A 22630-nucleotide genomic window follows, 5' to 3' on the forward strand; every position below is an offset into this window, starting at 1 on the left:
ACAATCCTCGGACCCTGGGGAAAGCCAGCCCACAGCTTAAATAGCCTCTGGGTAGCCAACCCAGGCGTGCCACGTGGGCAATGCAGATAGGTCCACATACATGGAAGCAAGCCAGATCCTCAGCCTTAGCCAAATGTGGAGTTGTTTGTGACAGAGAGCACTCACCATCGGGAAGGTGGAAGGCGGAAACCAGCTCCATCTTTAAGGCATAGCATTCCGCAGCTCTCTACAGTTCCCCCTTTTTGTTTTAGAAGCATCAGGCAAGAGTAAAGGTCTGATCTCTGATATTAGAAATAAATTGGGACTTTGTACCGATGTTCATTTAGGTGTCATCCACCCAAAGAGCATCAGACCCGACTGATACATTCTTCTCAGAGGCGGGACCTGGGGCATCAACCCGCATGCAATCAGACATGCTCTTCTCTGGGTCCAAAGCGGCTGACCCTGAGTGCAGTGCTTAGCCTCTCATCCTGAGCGTATCATTTTAGCTTTTTATGGTATCCAACCATGCTTGGGGAGAATGTCCTGCTTCAATGGCTGTAAAGGCCTGAATGATCATGGCTGCATCACACTGTTGTGAGACTCTAATCTTGCATATATACCACAGGCAAACCAAGGAGACCAACACCAGAAGGCCTGCTAACGCTCCCATGCCCGCCCATTCCTTCAGATGATTCATGGCTGCAGCAATCCATGTTGATAATCCTGTGGCTAGTCCTGCGTCCACTCTGGTAGAATTTACTGTGACAATGGCCACTCTCAGCTGCTCCATCGTAGTATCGAATTCTCCAGTCCAATTACCTAAAATATAGCTCGACAATTGTTTAGACAGATTTGCAGCACAGGAAAAATTCTCATGTTGTATGCTCGTGACACAAAGTCCAGCATACTTTCATTGACAGCCAGGTTGAGCGATTTGCCATAGGGTGTCAATTTGCTCTTGCAAGAGGTCAATCCTCTGATTGAACACCATCAAGGTTCCTTTTAGTTGAGCATTAATTCCTTTATGTACAACTAAGGCATGAGCTACATTGGCTAAATGATTGTTCAGGGTCTGAGCAGTCTGCCCAGTATGACTCATGGCTAATGCCCCGGTGGTAGCTCCAACAGCCGCCAATGAGATGGTAGTAACAATGGTGGCTGTAGTTCCAAGATCCCTTTTCTGTCTGAAGAGAGTCATAGCATGAGGGGCATCAATGGGCATAGGCACCCAGTGAGGCATGCGAGTAACCAGGGCATACCTAAATTTACTAGCATTCCAGCATTGGGCAAAAAAGCAAGTATCATTACCACAATTACTTGGCTCTATCTGGCTAATAATGAATAAAAATGGGGGATATAGATAAACAGGTGTGGGCTTATAGGAAATATTATGAGAAGCCTTAACCCCTCGTTGGAACATCCTGCGTCAGTTCTAGAACTAGCAGTGGTGGTGTCCGAGGTCTGAGTAGGTTCAGGAGACCATTGCCCCCAGGGGCGAGACGTGCTCCATGCCAATTGACTAACTCCATGTTTTCCTCCAATTTTGAAAGTCATTTAAGGTTCTTAAATTATTTTTTTCCCTTTTTTTAAAATTTTTCATCAATTACACTTTATTCATTCTGCATCCCCCCATAAGCCCCTCCCTTCTCCCCTCCCAATCCCACCCTCCCTTCTCCCTCTGCTTGCATGCCACTCCCCAAGTCCACTAACAGGGGAGGTTCTCCTCTCCTTTCTGATCTTAGTCTGTCAGTTCACATCAAAAGTGGCTGCATTGTCCTCTACTATGGCCTGGTAAGGCTGCTCCCCCCCAGAGGGAGGTGATCAAAGAGCAGGCCAATCAGATTATGTCAGAGGCAGTCCCTCTTCACATTACTATGTAACCCAATTGAGTTAGCATTCTGTACAGCCTTCATGGTTTTCCTAATTTAAATGCAAGTGAATGACACTTCTTTACCAGATGTAAATCATGGTACAGATATGTTCTTGGAACAGCTACAGTATAAATGAAACATACATTAGAGGACATGGATGTAAATGTTTAAAACATATTCATCAATGCACCAGCAGTCTACCTTATCAGTTCTGAAAGAAATTCCCCCAAACAGCTGGGCTTCCATTTCTGCTTGTGTTTGCTGTCTTGCCTGTTTACCTTGACTGGATGAGACTACCTCTGCACTGAGAGCTCTGTCCACTTCCTTGTGGGGAGTGGCCTTGACTACCCTTTTTGGAAATCAGAATTGTGTTTATTCACATCAGTTAGATAATCTCATCTGGGTGCCCAGATTTAAATAGCATTGCACTGTTCGTGGGTGAAGTGAGTTTTTAAGAGTTTCAGTACAAGCTGTACTAATATGTATACAACACAATTTTGATAGCATGCACTATCACTAAGATATCTTCATTTATGCTTCCAGAATAAATTTCTGTAATATAGGCTACAGTTTCATGATCAAAAACATTTGAATTTAACATATACAGAAGTATGTCTTACAGTTGTGTAATATTAAGTTTAAATATACAGTTTTAAAGACAGAAGGACAATGTTCAATTCTTAATTTTCATATTTACATGCATCCATGCATGAAGGACACATATGTTCATGTATGGCCTTTTCTTATATTTGTGGATGCCCATGAGTATGCATGAACATGGTATGTACATGCATATGGAGACCTGGGATTGATCATACCTGATTTGAAAACCAGCTTAGACACCACTGGGTAAACTCAGGTAGGGTGTAGACAGGAGGCTGGATGATCACCCAGCAGAAGTTCTCTGAGAGTAAAAAGCTTGATTCTCCATCCTGGAAATGATTGTTATCGACGGGGGCTTCCATTGATGGTGACAAGTGAGGGCCAGAATTGATTGTATCTGGCAAAGGGCCAGAGCTGAGGGCTCCTGTAGTAGGCTGATACTGCTGGTAGCCAGCACTGAGAAAAAGGGAAGGGACACAAGATGGATGAAGCAAGACAGGCACCAACGAACAAGTTCCACCAGGCTTCAACCTTTACTGAACAGTTGGGGGCAAACTTGAAAGAACAGGTTCCGACCGAGTTTACATACATGTACATATACACACATGCACACTGAATAGATGTAGCAGACTTGGGCAGGTTCCTACTGCTTCACTTACATACACACATATATACTGGGTGGAGGGAGTAAACCCAAAAGAGTGAGCTCCAACAATTTTATTTTTCTCCCATAGCTTGTATATCCCATCAACTTCTTTCATGCAGTACAAAAATCACCATGTGGTTACATTTTATTTTTCTTTAAGTGAATTATAACGATGAGTATATATAGGAAAAAAAAAACATGTTTTCCAATACCTTCACAGAAGCAAGTGCTCTATGTATAATGGGTGAGAAATAAATATGGAAAGCAAATTATTCCCAAGAAGCCACATACATTTATAACTAAGCAACCTGTGGTAGATTAGCAAAGCATAAGTAAACAAGATAATTTTTTCAGCTAGTTTTTTGTTTGTTTGTTTGATTGATTGATTTTTAACTTAATTTTTATTACAATTTATTCACTTTGTATCCCAGCTGTAGCCCCCTCTCTTGTCCCCTTCTAATCCCACCCTCCCTCCTTTTCCTCCTCACATGCTCTTCCCCCATCCACAGATAGGGGAGGTCTTTCTTCCCTTCTATCTGACCTTAGCCTATCAGGTCTCATCAGGACTGGCTGAACTGTCTTCTTCTGTGGCCTGACAAAGCTGCTCCCCCCTCAGGAGGAGGTGATCAAAGAGCCAGCCACTGAGTCTGAGTTCATATCAGAGACAGTCCCTGTTTCCCTTACTAGGAAACCCACTTGGAGACTGAGCTGCCACGGGCAATGTCTGAGCAGGGGTTTTAGGTTATCTTCATGCATAGTCTTTGGTTTGGTTGGAGTATCAATCTCAGAAAAGACCTCTGGGCACAGATTTTTGGTTCTGTTGCAGCCAGTTTTTTTGCTTGTTTGTTTGTTTGTTTTCTGGCAGGATGCAATTTGGGATCACAAAGAAAGAATCAATTATCTTTAAAAGTAATATTATAAAAATCTTTTTAAAATCATAAATATAAACTTTTATATAAAGAACTCAGTCATGTCTACTTTAAATCCTCAAGGTGCATATCTACTCATTAGTAATTTTTACTAAATCATATCTAGAAGATGAGGGTAGACATGAGTACAAGAAATTTATCCCCTTGAAGCCTAGCTTCAATGAAACAGGCCAACTAGTGCTAACTGGGGTATTGTTCCTGCTTGCCAACCTCAAATCTCCCCTAGATCAACTATTAAGAGTGTACTTTTCTTAATTTCAAATTGTTCCCTCAGAGTTTCTATATCAGAGCCACTAGCAAAAACATCTGAAACCTAACCTTACTAAACAGTCTATTTCTCTTTCTAAAGCTAATGGTCATTGCAAACAATCTACATCTCTAGGTTCTTTCCAAAGGCGGTGGCTGAATCATTAATCTGTTCCAGCATCAATGCCTGAGAAAAATCAATTATTTTCGTGAGTGCCAGTGATACTGCCCAGCAGGAGGCTGGAAGCCTTCTCAGAGTTTTGACAGAACTCATATATTGTGAAGGAGGTGGTGACCGCAAGGGCAACCAGCAGAGCGATGCTTCCTAACAGCATGAAGTCCTTCTGAGGGATATCCATCGTGGTTGTGCTAACCAGTGAGGAGTATTCCATGAGTTCTAAAGCTGTTTGGTGCTCCTCCTCTATATCACCAGACATTAACTGAGGCAAGCTCTCTTAATCAAGCTAATCTGAACAATACAGCTAGTACCTCCAGCCAGCTTGCTTCCGTTTCTGATTTTTCAAGGCTGGAACCACAGGTATTCCCATGCCTAGGCAGGCACCTATCTAAATCCTGGATACAGAATTCTGATCCTTTTGCCTTCATGGCAGGCATTTTAATTGCTGAGCTATCTCCCTAGACCACATTCATTGCAATGACGTTTTATCTTATCTGCTTTCTTTCTTTCTTTCTTTTTTTTTTCTTTTTACTGGCAAGAACTTTCAACAAGCCAGTATATATTTCACTGGAACAATACATAGGAAGCTCAAATTTTCTCTATTTAAATTAAATAGGGAATTAAATTAAATTAAATTCTGACCCATACATATGCACTGCTCTGACAGAAGTACACTGGTCATTAAAGAATATAAATTATACAATTATGCTAGTGTATCTGGAGCCCATAACAGGCCAAAGTATGGATACTACTGAAATCCTCCTTGGTGAGTCAATAAAATTTATTGGTATTATTTACGAGAATATGGGTAAAGATTACTTATAGAGGGAATGACTCAATGTTAACTGCATCACCAAAATCCACCCCAGTTTTCTAACAAGTCGTAACAAGTCATAAAAGTTGGGAAATGGGAACATACTGTACAGCCTATAGGCAGTTCAACAAGTTGGAGAAGTTTTTTGTTTTTTGTTTTTGTTTTTGTTTTTTGTTTTTGTCCAAGTCAGTTGGTCTAAACCTCTTGGATTTCTACTTCTTCCAGGCAGCTTTTCTGGTTTTAGACTATTCTTTGAGGCTTGTCTTGCTGAGGGCTACTCCCAGGAGTTTTACTGCTTTAGTGAGCCAAGGAGAGAGCCAGTGAACCTGGTCAATTTCAGGGACTTCCTGAACATTTTAAGTTGTTAATCTTCTGGTTTAAGGAGAGTCCCTGCAGGAAGCTATGTTTCAATCTCATATAAAACTGCTTCACAGAAGCTAATTTGAAAAAAAAAATGCTTTTGGAGAACATTTTCTCATGAATTCTGCTGTTTTTCTGTAACTCTTGATCAGAGACACTCGGCATTTTCATTCTGGACTCTAGTTAAAGAACTGTCTGTTCACCAAAGCATCCAAGAAAGGAAAAGTTTCTCCCTGTTTATTTAGCTAGGCCAGTTGGCATTGGTCTGAAGACAAGAGTAAACACATCAGCATCAAGTTTACAATGCATTTTGTGCAATGACAAAGCAAGTTCTTTATCTCTGATCCCTTATTCTTCTCTCCTGCTTTCTGACAGGATTCTTTACTAGCTTAGAAGTATGAAAATAAAAATCAGCCTTTTTCATGACAACTTGAACTGATTTAATCTAGGAAAGTAACTGTATGAGCCATGAGATTGAAGTTAATTATTATAATCTCTAAAGAAAAATATTGACATTTAACACAATGAAATAACACATTAATATAAAATTTCTTATTTGAAAAATAGTACATTATAGTGTAGTTTACATTATAATACATATAATGACATAAATATCCTTAAAATAGTTGCATAAGAAATTCTGGAAAATTTAAATAACAAAACCATATGATGAGCTTTTACTAATTCATTTCTTCGGAAATAAATATAAAATTGACTTGCTAACTACACGTTTTACACTATTTATAATTAACATTTTCCAAATAATTGAACAGGAGCTAAAACATCATAATTATAATGACCCTATTGATTAATGCATTTGCACGCTCACTGCATGCTGCCTCTGCAGCACTGACTGGCGACTGTGAGGTGAGCAGCATCTGTGCTCACGATGAAAGAACTGGGGATGTTTAAATGCAGAAAATGTTAAAAATAGCTATTGATTATTCATTATTACACAATTTTATAAACTTTTGAGACTGCAATATAACTAGCTTTCTCTCTTTTCTTTCCTCACCCTCCCATTCTCCCCTATCTCCTCTGACTTTTCTTAGATTCATCATTCTCCAGAAACCTATTATAATATTTTAACAGATTCCTGGTTGATTCTTGAATCATCCTTTGGTGAACTTGCATCGTCAGCATTCTCCATGTGAGAATAGTAATAGGATTTCACTTTCATTCCTAATCATGAAACAGGTTTTATTGTAACTCCCTAAGTGCTTTCCATGCATCAATTTTATTTGTTTTTCTGTGGTTAATTGAACAAGTGCTTTATTTCCCATGTCATAGGTTTGGAAATTGAGCTTAGAGAAAAGACAAAGATTTCTTAGATTTCTTGAAATTTCTCAGCAGTAAAGCTGTATTTCAATCCAGGTCAGTGTTTTCAAATCTCTATTATCCAAACAAAAAACTGCTGTTGAAAATTTTAAAGGTAACAAAAGTAGCATGACTTCTTCAGAAAGCTCACTGCAACAAAAAAGGTTGAGATATATTATCCAGACACAGTTGAAGGAAATATAAACTTATATAAACATTCAAGTATGTTGGTATAATGTTATTTTGGAATGTATACAGCTTACCCTTGTTCATTCAAATGCTGATTTCTCTCCCCCACTATCTGGTTTCAATCCAGATATTGCATTGTGATACTTATTCTAAGCATCACCTGTCTCAAGTTTGTGTAAACGTGCCACCATTTGTTCTCCAATTTGTCAATTAAAACAACTAGCCGCAACATTGAACAATGGAGAGGATAGGGTGGGCATCCTGGTTCAGAGTGGGAGGAGAGGAAGGAAGCAGGAGGGAGGAAGGAGTGGGAGGCAGAGGAGGAGGAGAAGACACTGGACAGCAGAAGCTGGGAGAGCAGAGGCTGGAGGAAAGGTTTTGGAATGACGTGGATAAATGAACCGGACCTGAGATATCACTGAAAGCAAGTATAATGGGTGAATCTGAATTGTAGGAACTATGCGGGCTTGGAGGTTTAAGATGGAGTAACTGTTGCCCAGCATTGTGTTCTAGGTTAACTAAATAAATCCTAGTCTCTGTGTGGTGATTTAGTTATACCGCTGTTTAGGATTAACTGCAGCTTTACTAAAAGATAAATCAATAGTAAATATTAATGACCTCATACAACACAAGTATAATATGAAACCAGCCTTTTGGGTGGACACTCAATATATTCTATTAAGTGAAAAGTACACATTGAACTGGAAAGTTCACAATAATTCCAGATTAGAACACAAATCACAAACAACATGCTTTACTTTGTATACACATATCCAAACACAATGGTCTTTAAATTTTGCTACAGACTAAAACATATATATATATATATATATATATATATATATATATATATATATATATTTGTGATATGTCAGAATTAACACAAAACTCTCACACGCTCTCTTTTCTTCTTCTTCTTCTTCTTATTATTATTAATTACACTTTATTCATTTTGTATCCCCCCATAAGCCCCTCCATCCTCCCCTGCCAATCCCACCCTTCCTCCCCTTTCTGCATGCATGCCCCTCCCCAAGCCCACTGTTAGGGGAGGTCTTCCTCTCCTTCTTTCTGATCTTAGACTATCAGTTCTCATTAGAAGTGGCTGCATTTCATCTTCTGTGGCCTGGTAAGGCTGCTCCCCCCTCAGGGGAGGTGATCAAAGAGCAGGCTAATCAGATTATGTCAGAGGCAGTCTGTCTTCCCATCACTATGTAACCCACTTGGACACTAAACTGCCATGGGCTACATCTGTGCAGGGGTTCTAGGTTATCTCCATGAATAGTCCTTGGTTGAAGTATGGTTCTCTGGGAAGTTCCCTGTGTTCAAATTTTCTTGTTCTGTTGCTCTCCTTGTGGAGTTCCTGTCCTCTCCAGCTCTTGCTATTTCCCACTTCTTACATAAAATTCCATTCACTCTGCCTGACAGTTGGCCTGCAGGGCTCTCTTTTGACTTTAACAGATTGCAGAGCCACAGAAGTTGTACCATGTATCTACATCCAGTGTAAAGTTTCATAAAATTAAGCGATAAATCCTGATATCATATACATATGATATATATGAAATGGCTATGAAATACTTCTCATCAGGTCACAAAGGTCTTTTTCCTAAAGAAAAAGAACAGTGTAAAGAACAGTGCAGAATATTAAACTGTGCACTTTTATGCAGTTTTTCATCAATATTATCTATTTGAAAGTCAGTCATGAAACTTTTGTACCACTTAGAGGCTTCTAAGATTAAGGTATTCTGTGATGCAGTCTTTAGGTCTACATATATAGAAATATAATCTTCTATAGCATTTCAATTTAACCATTGTAACCTATCTAAATAATGAAATTATAACTTTATATATTTGTTAATGTGTGGATGCTAGGAATTATACCAAGGGCATCCTATGTGCTGAGCAAAACATTTTTGGTTTGTTTTCCATGAGATTGCACTTTTATTTCAGTTTGAATAATATCTCTAGCCCTATTTTTAAGTTCTTTGCATGTATTTGTCAGGTGTACTGGAGCCTTCCTAAATGTCCATAGCTTTATTAATGAGTGTGCACACATGGACTGATTTCTTCATTCATTACATACACTTTTTTCTATTTCTCTGCTGAAATCACCCACCTAGTGGGGAATAATGTTATGCATCACTAATCGCAGCACCCAGGAGAAAGAGGCTTGTTGAACACGTTATCCCCTTCCATCTGACCCTAGCATATCAGGTCTCATCAGGACTGTCTGCATTGTCTTCCTTTGTGCCTAGTAAGGCTGCTTCCCCCTCTGAGGGAGGTGATCAAAGAGCCAGCCACTGAGTTCATGTCAGAGACCATCCTTGTTCCCCTTACTAGGGAATCTACTTGGATACTGAGCTGCGATGGGCTACATCTGAGCAGGAAATCTAGGTTATACCCATGAATGGTCCTTGGTTGGAGTATCAGTCCCAGAAAAGAAATTATTTTTCAACAGATTGTACTTATTCCTTTTATTAGAACTAGCTTGTGAAGATAGACAGGCCATAAATACAACTGTTATTTTCTGAACAGCCACACTGGAACATTGTTTCCTTGTAGGCTCTGATCTGTGCTGATCATCCATTGGTTGTTAAGTGCTTGATATTATTACTTTTACTTGATTAACTGTAGTCAGTGTGGAATTGCTACAAAAATTCTCAGAATTGTTGAAATGTACTACATGTGTTCTTTTCTGCTTGAATTGCTTTGAAAAGAATATAAGCAATATTCTCAACAGAATACATGATTTGTTTTTTTTTTCCCATCAAATCTTCTCAGACAACAGTGCTTGAGGATACTTTGTAATTGTGAAGGGGCACATAAAGATTTAATATCTAGAAAAATACTTACAGAATGTCTATTGGCTGGGAGACTGTGGCGACAAAATGAAATTCAGAATGAGAACATGATTTGGTTCCTGAATTAAGAATGTCTCATCTCAGAAGATAGCTCTGAACCATGGCTGAGCAACAAAATCTCACACTTCAGGTGAACTACTTAGATTAGAAAAGCGCTAAGAGTGCAATAGTTTGGAAGATTAGAGATGTGGCACTAGATAAAGAAGAGTTCTGATGTGGATGTAAAATAGCAATAGTTAATCTTAGATTTAAGCTAGAATTAATGAAGAATCCACAGAGGACAAAGCCTGTTCAGAATTATACAAGAAATTGGTTCATCTGAGACTAAGTCTGTGTACTTCCAACAAGTTACTCAGCATCACATTTCAAGCTTTTTATTTGCAAAATGAGAATTCTTAAATAGGTTATTTAAAGGATGGGATTTCATATTTTTACATAAAATAAGCCTCACACTTGAAATACCAATTGAGAGATTCCTTACTTTATTTAAAGTAGCAATAGAATATTAGAATTTGAATTAATAGAAAAAATCTGTTCTATAAATATTTTGTTTAAGGTTTTTTTTGTCTTTGGTGAAATAACTTAATTTATATTAATTTTTATTTTTATATTAATCACAGGTTATTTATATTGTATCCCAGCCGTAGCCCCCTCCCTCATTGCCTCCTAATCCCACCCTCCCTCTCTTATCTCCTCCCAGCCCCTTTCCAAGTCCACAAATAGGAAAGGTCCTCCTCCCCTTCCATCTGACCCTAGCTTATCAAGTATCTTCAGGATTGGCTGCCATGTCCTCCTCTGTGGTGTGGCAAGGCTGTTCTTCCCTCAGGGCGGGAGAGAGATAAAGGAGCCAGTCATTGTGTTCATATAAGAAATAGTCCCTGTTCCCCTTACTAGGGTACCAACTTGGATACTGAGCTACCATGGGCTAGAAACGAACAGGGATTCTAGGTTATATCCTATCCATATATGGTCCTTGGTTGGAGAAACAGTCTCATAGAAGACCCCTGTGTCCTGATATATTTTGTCCTTGTAGGGTTCCAGTCTTCTCCCAGTCATATTAACTCCCCCTTTATCGTATGATTCCCTGTACTCTGCCGAAGGTTATGGGTCTCAGCATCTGCTTTGATACACTGCTAGGTAGAATCTTTCAGAGGCCCTCTGCAGTAGGCTCCTGTCCTGTTACTTGTTTTCTCCTACATCCAATGCCCATCCCATTTGTCTTTCTAAGTGAGGTCCTCTTTCTCCGGGTCCTCTTTCGTGTATATCTTCTTTAGGTTGCGCATATTTTAGTATGTTTATCCTATCTTATATGTCTATATAAGTGAGTACATACCATGTGTGTCTTTCTGCATAGTTTTATATTGAAAAAAAAAAAAACAACTCTGTATTTTGACTCTAAAACTGCAGTTCTAAAGCTTTGGAAGATATTCTGAAACCAGAGAAGAAAAAAACCTCATGCTGTGCAGGTAGATACATACATGAAGAAATACTTGTCCATTTCAAGCTTTAGAGAAGATCAGATAGAAATTGGGTTGCCTGCATGAGCTTATGCTCTCCCAAACAAGTACAGCAACCCTACCTCAGACAACTAACCCAGTCACATGGGGGCTTTCAGAGACTGGGACACCAACTAAGGAGCAAGCAGAGTCTTGACCTGGACCCCTTGCACACATGTAGCCTATGGGTGGCTTGGTCTTCATGTGGGGTGCCTGGTGAGTGGAGGGAAGGCTGTTTCTAACATGGACTTCTACTGCCTGCTTTGGATCACCTCTCTCTAGCGGGGCTGGCTTGCCTGGCCTCAGAGAAGGAAGATGTGTTCAGTCCTGATGTGACTTAACGTGCTGGGAAAGGTTGATATGGGGCAGAGGGCCTCCCTTTTTTTTTGGGGGGGAAGGAAAAGGGGAAGGAGGGAAAATGGGAAGGAGTAGAAGGAGGGAAGGGAGGGTGTATACTGTGGAAGTAAAGTAAATCAACTAATAGAAAATTAAAAATAAAAGAAACTGAGAAGCAAAATTCCAGAAAATATGTGAGGATATTCTTACAAATTTTATAGAATTTACTATGTATGTATATAAGAATGGTCATCAACACTTGGTATATTCTTCGTCTCCCTTATCATTTTAAATTATTTTCACCACTGGAAGAACACGTTTCACTTGATCTGATCTCTGTGATTTGCCTTCTTTATAATGAGTTTAATTTATATGTATAAATGTATAAACATGTCTACTTTGTCCACACTAGATATGAGATCTTTTTGATCATCAGTAGTTGTTTCTATTCTTACTCTGCAAATGTTCTAGCTCTAATGTTTCTCACTACAATTTTTTTAATTATTAAATACACTTTATTCACTTTGTATCACCCCTGTGGTTCCTTCCCTCCTCCTGTCCCAATCCCTCCCTTCCTCCCCCCCTTTGCATGCATGCCCCTCCCCAAGTCCACTGATAGGGGAGGACTTCTTTTCCTTCCTTCTGATCCTATTCAATTAGGTCTCATCAGGAGTAGTTGCATTGTCTTCTTCTGTGGCCTGCTAATGCTGCTCCCCCATCAGGGGGAGATAATTAAAGATCAGGCCAATCAGTTCATGTCAGAGACAGTCCCTGTTCCTATTACTATGGAACCCACTTGGACACTGAACTGCCATGCACTACATCTGTATTTGTAATAGCCAGAAGCTGGAAATAGCCCAGATGCCCCACAGAAATTGTGGTATTTTTACACAATGGATAATTACTCAGCAATAAAAAACAAGGAAATCGTGAAATTTTCAGGTAAATGGTAGGACCTAGAAAAGATCATCCTGAGTGAGGTATCTCAGAAGCAGATAGATGCACATGGTATATTCTCACTACAATTTTATAAAACTGTTTCTCCTTCATCTCCTCCCTGATTCTCTCCAAGTCCACTGATAGGGGAGGTCCTCCTCCCCTTCTATCTGACCGTAGCTTATCAAGGTGGGATTGGGAAGGAATGAGGGAGGTGACTACAGCTTGAATAAAAAGTGAATAAACTAATTAATATAAAAAATAAAAATCTAATTAAAAAAGCAAAACAAACAAAAAAACTTTGTTTATATTCTAAATTATTTTGTAAAAGCCAACTACCTGAGCACTGTTCCCTTAAGACAGTGTTTGCCTCTTTTACTACTTCTTTCATGGATTTCTGTTCTTTGAAACCACATTTCTAATGGAAGACTTCTCAGTGATTCTTTAGCAAGGTCTTTTGGTTGGAGCTCCAGGTTCTCCTCCAATGTATAATTCATGAGATTTCCTCTGTAACAGTATCAGTTACTTCAGAAAGTTCTAGAAATGATATATTAATATATTATATCATATGATAATGACATAGTTGTACTTGTACTTATGAAATACTCTACTTTTGTTGCCAGTGTGTAATGTCTTGACTATTCTGTTTTCTGCTCCTGACTCTCCCCTTATCCTTTTCTCTTTTTCCTCCTTCAGCTTTTTCCTTCCTAATTTCTACTTCTTCTCTCTTATTTCTTCACATATATATTTATTATTATTATTATTATTATTATTATTATTATTATTCATTACTACGGTTGGTGTTGAAGGGCACATGGGAAGGCTGGAAGATGATTTTGTGAACCAGGTTTCCCCTTACTCAGAAGCTGGGATTGGAACTCGTGTTAGACCGCAGGCATCTTCTTTACATGCTGAGAAATCTTGCCAACACTGCTTCTATCTGTTTAAAACACTGTTTTGTCACTCTGAGGCCTAGGTTCAATCTGTACTGGGTGAAGGTATTTTTAGCAGAAATTACAAATACAGAAGAAGTTTTTGATCTATCAGATATTCTTTTAGACCCTGCTATAAAAATGTTGGAATGTTACTAGTATCCATAACATTTTAAAGAGAATGATTTTTAAAAATCACAGCTTTCAGGGAATGCATTTTTTGAATGTATGGTGTTGATACCATTAATGAAGTTTCACAATACAGGTAAAGGTAACTAGGAAGGTTACTTTCAAAGATACTCAGTACAAACTAAAACTTGAACAACATATTTGAAAATTGGAGATCAACATGAAAGTACCAAAATTAAAATTAAACAGAAAAAGAATGACTATATAGCAATTCTTAGAAAGCATATCAGTTTTTAGTTCATTAGCTGCCACTATAAGAAATTTTTATTGAGCTTTTGTAGAGTACGGGATTATTATTACTATTCTCATAGTTCGGGGAATTCAGGGGCATGGCAGTGACTTCAGCTTCACTCTGTTGAGGACCTCATTGTAGGATCATGATGGAAACAGCCTTTGTGAAAGGCAATAATCACTTAACCCAGCAGGAAACGAAAGCTAACAGTCAGGTTTCTACTTTAGTTTCCAGAAAACTCTGGAGACTCCTGAGAGGTGCTCCTCCCCACCCAATGGCAAGAACTCATGTGACCTAAGATTCATATACCAGGTCTCTTCAGGACTGGCTGCAATGTCCTCTGCTATGGCCTAGCAAGGCTGCTCTGCCCTTGGCGGGGGGGTGGAAAGGTCAAAGAGCCTGGCATTGAGTTCATGTCAGAGAGAGTCTCTGTTCCCCTGACTAGGATACACACTTGGGCTACATTACAGCAGGGATTCTAGGAGGACATTGCAACCAGTCCTAATGAGACCTGATAAGCAAGAGTCAGGTGGAAGGGGAGCAGGACCTCCCCTATCAATGGACTTAAAGAGGGGCAGAGAGAGGATATGATGGAGGGAGGGTGAGATTGGGAGGGAATGGGGGAGGGGACTATAGCTGGGCTACAAAGTAAATAAACTGTAACTAATATAAAAAATAAAAATTTAATAATAAAAAAAGAGTTGTACACCAGTTCCCACCTGATGAAGTCTAGGTGACATCCCCAGTTCTCACTGCACACCAGATTTGTAACAACCAGAAACTTTTGCAAACACTACAGCAGGAGACAAAACTTTATAGTAAAGACATTCAAAGTGGAAAAAAAATCCAAGAATAATTACATGTCCTAAAAGGCAGTGAAAATGTGTCACGTAAGTGTCATATATAACAAGTAGATGGTGTTTATTCTCTGCTACCTTAGAAGTTAAAACAACCACTGAAGTCTGTGTTAACTGTCTTTTCTTACATGTGGCAAAGCAGTGTCCACTTTTTCTTACCTTCCTGTTTATACTACATTATTGACCCTATCTTTCTATATTTCTTGTGCATTTTACTATTTTCATTATCTATGTCTCAACTATCTTCTGTGTTATTCTTTTCTTTAATTATTTCTTTAAAAGACAGTGCTGTATGGAGCATAGAGATCAAACTACATTATATTTAATCTATTTTAGGTTTAAAGCAGCACGTAGGAGCCAAATGGAACTAGGGAACATATTGTCATCTTAATATCTGTCCTGTACTACAGTGGGATGATCTTTAACATTTTTATTAATTATTTATTACAATTTATTCACTTTGTATCCTGGCTATGGCCTCCTCCCTCCTCTATTCTGAAACCTTCCTTTCTTTTCCCTAGTCACCATATGCTCCTCCCCTAGTTCACCAATGGAGTGGGTCTTCCTCTCCTTCTATCTGACCCTAGCCTATCAGATTTCATCAGGACTGGTTGCATTGTCCTTCTCTGTGGCCTGGCAAGGCTGCTCCCTTGGCACCTCAGGGGGAGGTGATCAAAGTGCCTGCCACTGAGTTCATGCCAGAGACAGCCACTGCTCCCCTTACTAGGGAAAACCCACTTGGATACTGAGACTATGTGCTACATCTAAGCAGGGGTTTTATGTCCTCTCATTGCATGTTTCTTGGTCGGAGTATCCGTCTCTGCAGGGCCTCCAGGGTCCAGTTTTATGTTTGTTTTTGTTTTTGACTCTGTTGGTCTCTTTTTGGACCTCCTGTTCCCTCCAGGGCTTTCTATATTTACCTTCTTTCATAGAATTCCATGCACTCTGCCCCAAGTTTGGCTGAGTCTCAGCCTCTGTTTCTATACCTCAATCAGTAGAGTCTTTCAGAGACCATCTGTGGTAGGCTTCTGTCCTGTTTCCTGTCTTCTCCTGCTTCTGATGTCATAGACATCAATCTATGGCTATAGCAGAATTTTACAGGGAGTCATTTAAATGCTGTGTTCATTTGGAAGTACAATATTATTTTGTTTTTCCCTAGGCGCGTGGTCTGTTATGTCTCAGTTTGTTGACCACCCAAGCCGTGTCAGGCATGAATACCATGCCGTGGAGTGGGAGTTAATTCCAGTCAGTTAAGGGTTGGTTACTCCCACGTTGTGTCACAGTTGCACCAGCGCATCCCGCAGGAACCACTTAGATCACAGGGTTTGTAGCTGTTCTGGTAATTACCTTTCTCCTCTGGTAGCATGCCGAGGACCTTCCAGTACTGTAAGCACCAGTCAGGAAGGGTGCAGACTGCTTAAGCAGTAGCTTGAATTTTTCGTATTTGGAGTTATGTAAGTGCTATCTATACTAACAGGGTATTACCACCAGTTAGTGGGGAACATCCAAGAATGTTCACAGTAGCCTACAGTTTTTGTTTGTTTGCTTATTTTCTTTGTTTGTTTGTTTGTTTGTTTTTTGGATTTCCTAGATGTTCCTTGGGCCAGAACTCAGATGAAGTTCCACTTCTTATGGCATGAGCTCTCCCATTATTTGGCAACTCCATTTACATTTCTTTGATATTTGTAGATATTTTAAGAAGCTTCTGATGTAGTAGGTTTTCATAGGACCCATCCAATGGCTGGCTGTGTTAGTCATCTCTCACTGCATTCTTTCCCATATACCATCTTCCATTCCACTTAACCCTTTCATTCCATTCTGTCCTTGGTCTCTCCATAACTATATATCCAATTTCCCCTTCCTTGGAAGATCTCACCCTCCACATTAGTCCTTTATACTTATACTCTGTGGTTATAGGAATTGTAGCTATATTGCTTTTAACCAAACAATTAATAACAAATATCCACATATAAGAGTACACATACTGCATTTGGGTTTTTTGTTTTTTTTGTTTGTTTTTTTGGGGCGTCTGAGTTAACTCAGAATGATTTTTTTTTCTAGATCCATAATTTGTTGATGGACATTTTAATTTCTAGCTATTATTAATAGAAAATCAAGAAACATGGATAAAAAGGTGTCTCTCTAGCAACATGTTGATTCCTTTTGGGGTATATGCCAAAGAGTGGTATAGCTGGATTTGAGGTAGAGCTATTCACAGCTTCCTGAGAAATAGCCAATGTAGAAGTTTGCTGCCCATCAGAAATAGATGTGTACTTCTCTTTCCCTATACCCTCCCCATCATGGTACTATGGGCTGTGATGTTTTAAATTGATCCAGCATTCTGACAAATATAAGATAAATATCAAAGTAGTTTTTATTTGCACTTTCTTGATGATTTAGGAAACGTTTAAAATTTTAAAACTTTTCTCATTTTTGTGAACATTATGCTTATTTCTGTACCCCCATCATTTATTATGTTGTTTGTTTTTCTAAAGTCTGGTTTGTAGTTATGTATATTTTAGATATTCACTCTCAATTGGATGTATAATTGGTAAATATTTTTCTTCTGTACCATGTCACTTTATCCAAATTATGCTGTCCTTTACTATACAGAAGCTTTTCAGTTCCATGAAATTCATTTTATTATTTACTCATTTATTGTTTAAGTCTTTAGTATAAAGCATTTAAATGAGTTTTATTTCATGAGGAGTTTTCTGGGCTGTCTACAGTATCATCATTGTGTAAAGAATTTAACAAAGCAAATTGAAATTCCCTTCATTTTGGGGACTTACACGGCTGCCCATTAAGGTAGTACAAAGACAGTACAGTGGTGTTCAGCGTGCCCGTGCCCACAGGTAGAAGTGTACTGAGGGTCATCGGGCTTTGACTGACTTCTCGAATCTATGCAGGAATTCCCATTTGGTGTGAGTACATGCCTATGTATGTTGTTATCACCACAGAAAACGTTGTCTGATAAAACATGTGCTGAACCCATTTTTTCCGCAAACTTGTTCTTCAACAGAAAATTATTAGAGAGAAAACATTTGAGTCAACTAAAGTAGGGAAGATTGTGCTCACTGCCGAGAAGTACATACAGTCACAAAAGTAATTTTTTAATTTTAATTTAAAAATTTTTTCACAATTTATTGTGAAATATATCCCTATTGACGCCCCCTCCCTTGACTCCTGCCACCCCCACCCTCCCTTCCTCTTCCCCCCAAACCCTTCACCTAGCCAATGAAATGGGGTGTTTTCTTCCTTTGCCATCTGCCCGTAGCTTATCAAGTCTCATCAGGACTGCCTGGATCCTCTTCCTCTGTGACCTGGCAAGACCACATTGCCAGGGGAAAGTGATCAATCAAGTGATCAATCAAAGAGCAGGCAATCAAGTTCATGACAGAGGCAGCTCCTGCTCCCCTTACTCAGGAACCCACATGAAGACTGAGCTGCCAATGGGCTACATCTGAGCAGGTGTTCTAGGTCCTCTCGTGCATAATTTCTTAAAGGGCTCAACACAGACAGAATGTAGGGGCTCTGGGAAACATAGGGAGGAGGATGTTCCCTTCTTTCAATTCAAGGAGGAATGAGAGAGGTCTATGAATGTCAAATAAAGTCCAATATATTAATTGTTGTTTCTAGTGTTTTTGCTACAAGTGTACTGTCCAGAAAGCCTTTTCCTGTGCCAGTTATGTCAAGAATATTCCATACTTTCTCTTCTGTCAGATTCAGCATATCTGTTTGTATGTGTGTATGTGTGTATGTGTGTGTGTGTGTGTTGATGTCATTGATCCATTTGGACTTGTGTGTTTTGCTCAAGGTGATACATATGGATCTATTGGCATGCTTCCACATGTACCCATCTAGTTCGACCAGATCCATTTGTTGAAGATAGTTTCTTCTTTCCAGTGTGTATTTCTGTATGATTTGTCAAAAAGTCAAGTGTTAATTGATACATGGCTGTTCCATTCTCAATTTTTGCTTTCAAAATGGTCCTTTATCATATCGTGATCTCAAACTAGTATCTACATTTAAGAAAATGTTATGTTAAAAAACGTTCTGTGATTTGATTTTCCCAAAAAGACTATGGTATAGAACTCTAACACAGAGTGAGCCCTATGTTATGTTTAAGTACAGCAAAGTCAATGAAAACATAACAGTTCGATGACTGTAGAATGGTCCCACAGAGACAGCTCACTATTTGAGATTTTGAAGCCATCCCCACCCCCTGCACAAACACACACACACACACACACACACACACACACACACACACACCAGTCTGTGAAGATGGTGAAATTCATTAGTAGCACAAGCACAGGCTATTGATTCAAACTTGTCATGGAAATACGAAGGTGAGAGGGGAAGTGAGGTCAAAATGCCCACAAACAGGCATTCTCACAGAGGTCAGAAAGTTGTGCTTTAATAAAGACTCTGCAGATTATAAGAGCAGTTTTTCCAGAGAAACGAAAAATGGATTTGACAAATTCCCCCACTGCACACATTGATTTATAAAGAGATTTTCTGGTTTGTACCCTCCAGTTCTAAGGCTAATGTTTGGGCTTAGTTGTGATAAACAAAGGTGAGTCTTTCGTGCATTTCCTCAGGAATGGCTACGCATTTGTTCCCCCAAATATCAAATAGCATGGATATTTATTCAAATGGCCAGTATATGATCTTTAAAATTAAATCCTGGCTGAGAGTTTAGTATTGTGTTAGAGTTCATGGTTAGCATAAGTGAGGATATGATTTAATCTTAATGTCTCCAAACAAAATGAAACAAAGCAAAATATTCTGTTCCAGAATATGACTCTAAGTTCTTTCACTGAGAACATACTATCTTAATAATTCTTTTTTTCTTAATATGTACATCTATAAATGATATAAAAATTAGTAAATTATGTCTAACATGTAATTAGCAATTTATTTTTAGTTATAAGATAACTTCTTGGTACAGCTTTATACATCTAACATTTAAAGTATAAAATTATACTAGCATACTTCATTTTTACATTTGAAATTAACATGAAAAGTAGTCCTTATCATTGATAACTCACTTTAAGAGAGGGTGTATCTTAAGTAACTATTAAGTTAGGTCAACATCTTTTATGTTTACATTGACATTTCAATTGTTTAAAAATGTTTAATGGATTTGTTTTGCTCCTGAAAAGAAATAACTACTTAAGTAGCCAACTCTGTAATATATTTTTTTTCCCTGTAGGACTTCGGTGATGATGGGTCCTTGTATATCACAAAGGTAACCACAGTTCACATGGGAAATTATACCTGTTACGCAGAAGGCTATGAAAATGTCCGTCAGACACACATCTTCCAAGTGAATGGTAAGAAGCACAGGGTTCCTGTAGCTATTTTTGCTCAGGTGATGATGGACCTAACAGTTGATTGCTCAGTACGTTAATTTTAGCAAGGTTCTAATTTTTGTTTCTGTTTTCATTAGCGTAGTATCATTTATTTTTACGTCCTCAAGTGAATTAACACTATAAGTTAATAACAATTTAGTCATCATAAAGAGTTGCAAAGTAACATTTTAAAGCATAGGAAATTTAAGTTATTGGCTTTAGTTGAAAATATCAATAACTATGAAAACACGAATTTTAAAAACTGGTAAGATTAGCAATTTAGAATTTTAAATAATTTTAGCTGTTTGACTACCCTTACTAACATTACAGAAAATTCTTACTTATTTTTGTGTCCTGGTATCAGGTGTAACTCCAATACGTGTGTTGTGGAGAAAAATTCAGAGGTGAATGTCATCCTTAACTAGAAACTGAGGCTAGCCTGGGCAAATTGGCTTTGTCTCAGGTTTAAGGTTTGTTTGGTGTTTGTTTGTTTGTTTTTGGACTGTATTATATATGTGAAACACATATTGAGTGGTTGTAAGTTTAATCAAAATAAACATATCAAAACCCTTTATTTATCACAGATTTCACCTGAGTTGACATAAAATGCTATGTGTGATTTATTGTTAGAAGTCTGTCCCATACTTTATCATAAGTAATGTTTATCTACTCTGTAAAACAAAGCAGAGGCTGCCTAGAGGGGGTAGACAGTGTACCTGGCATTAGAATGCCCACATTCATAAAAGAAATATCAGGCTATGTGCATGGTGCTTTAGCCTAGGGTGTTGTGGATTGGTGTCTCCCTTCTAAGTATTCTGGAAATCTATAAAAGGATTTCTTGTAGAGTAGCATATTGTAACCTATTTCAAGTAAATGGATACTTAAAAAAATGTATTGTAGTTACTGGGGAAAAAGGACTGTGCCCTAACTTGTGTGTCACAAGTTAGCGGTTCAGTGGTACGGTAAAGGTCAGGTATGGAGGATGCTTAAAAGGAGACCTGCTATTATCACTGCCAAGTTATATGTCAGTACAAGAGAGAGCGAAAACCCAAGTCTTAGATCTGTGAGGGGAGAAGTAGGTAAATACTGCTATGAAAACACAAGCACGCAGAAAGATTACTCTCATTGGTTGAGATTAGCTTTTAATATGTTAATTTAGGGATAATTATTGATGCAAAGTCAAATATTCAAGAGTGAAGACTTACAGTCATCCTTGTATATTTAGGTTCTTCGTTTAAAGTTTGAATCAAATCAAGCTCAAGCTTGATTGGATCACTTTAGGAATGTGTGTAGATTGTATGTGGATCCAAGGCCCGAGCCTTGGATCTAAAATTACAAAGAGAAAGAAGTCAGAGGGACAGCAAGTGTGACAGAGCCAATGTCCATGAAACTAATTAAGGAAACAGTAAACTGCTGGAAAATTTGGGTTAGTGGTTTAGCTTGTGTAGCTAGGGGTAAAGTACTTGTGTAGAAAACAAGAAGCAAGAATGTGCTCAGTCTCCAGCAGACACTGCACTCCAGACATGAAGGCAGGCACATCAGAAATTCAATTCTTCCTCAGTAAATGGGATTTTGATGCTAGCTTAGAAATCTCTCTCTCTTCTGCTTTCAATAATTTTGTTTAATTTAGATAATACCTTTCAAAACAGTGTAAGGAAGCAGTCATCCTATTGAAACTGCATACAGACTGAGAGAAAAGAGCATTAAAAATGTGTAGGAAAAGAGATAAAGCAATTTTGAATTATATATGTGCATGTGTGGATATTTAAATGTGAGGAAAAGATTTTTTCTAAGGTCACTAAAATACTTTTTCCTAATTTCCCACACACTGTAATTACTACGCGCTCCTTCACATACACTATATTTTATAACATCATACCTATTTACAGCATAATAGTTTTTAAAATTCACAGCTGTAAAACTACCTGTGAAATATATATTTGTCCTCACAGTTGTCTGGTGACTAGACTTCATTGCTCTTTACCTGTTCTGTTAACACAGTTACTAAGTGGCAGTGGGAAATCTTACGTGCTCTTTCTCAGTGTAGTGGGAAAGATATTCGTATATCTCTTATGCTTAAAAATAATCTGGCTTAGAACTCTCTTTTAAAGAGACATTAATAAATAAAATAAAGCTAGACAACACAGTGAGTCTGATGATCCTTGACACACAAGAGTAACAGATGCAGTCTTTGGTTTCTGGGGTAACCTCAGTAAGAACCTAGCCCTGGGTCAAGTTTGACGTCAGCTTCCAAGGGAAACAGTGAAGAAAACAAAGCAATGGTGTACTGTGTTGAGTTTCA

The 22630-nt window shown here is 38.5% G+C and overlaps 1 protein-coding gene across 4 annotated transcripts in view; it reads left to right on the top strand.

The window, feature by feature from the left end:
• Positions 1-22630, top strand: part of Fstl5 (follistatin like 5) — a 692962-nt gene that overhangs the window by 460131 nt on the left and 210201 nt on the right. For all 4 annotated transcript variants that reach the window (XM_060378450.1, XM_060378449.1, XM_060378448.1 and 1 more), the window contains exon 8: positions 20190-20310. In XM_060378450.1, coding sequence (XP_060234433.1) covers positions 20190-20310 — 121 coding nt within the window. The remainder of the gene's footprint in view (positions 1-20189; positions 20311-22630) is intronic.

Source organism: Meriones unguiculatus, chromosome 2 (genome assembly GCF_030254825.1).
Source record: "Meriones unguiculatus strain TT.TT164.6M chromosome 2, Bangor_MerUng_6.1, whole genome shotgun sequence".
Taxonomy (NCBI): domain Eukaryota; kingdom Metazoa; phylum Chordata; class Mammalia; order Rodentia; family Muridae; genus Meriones; species Meriones unguiculatus.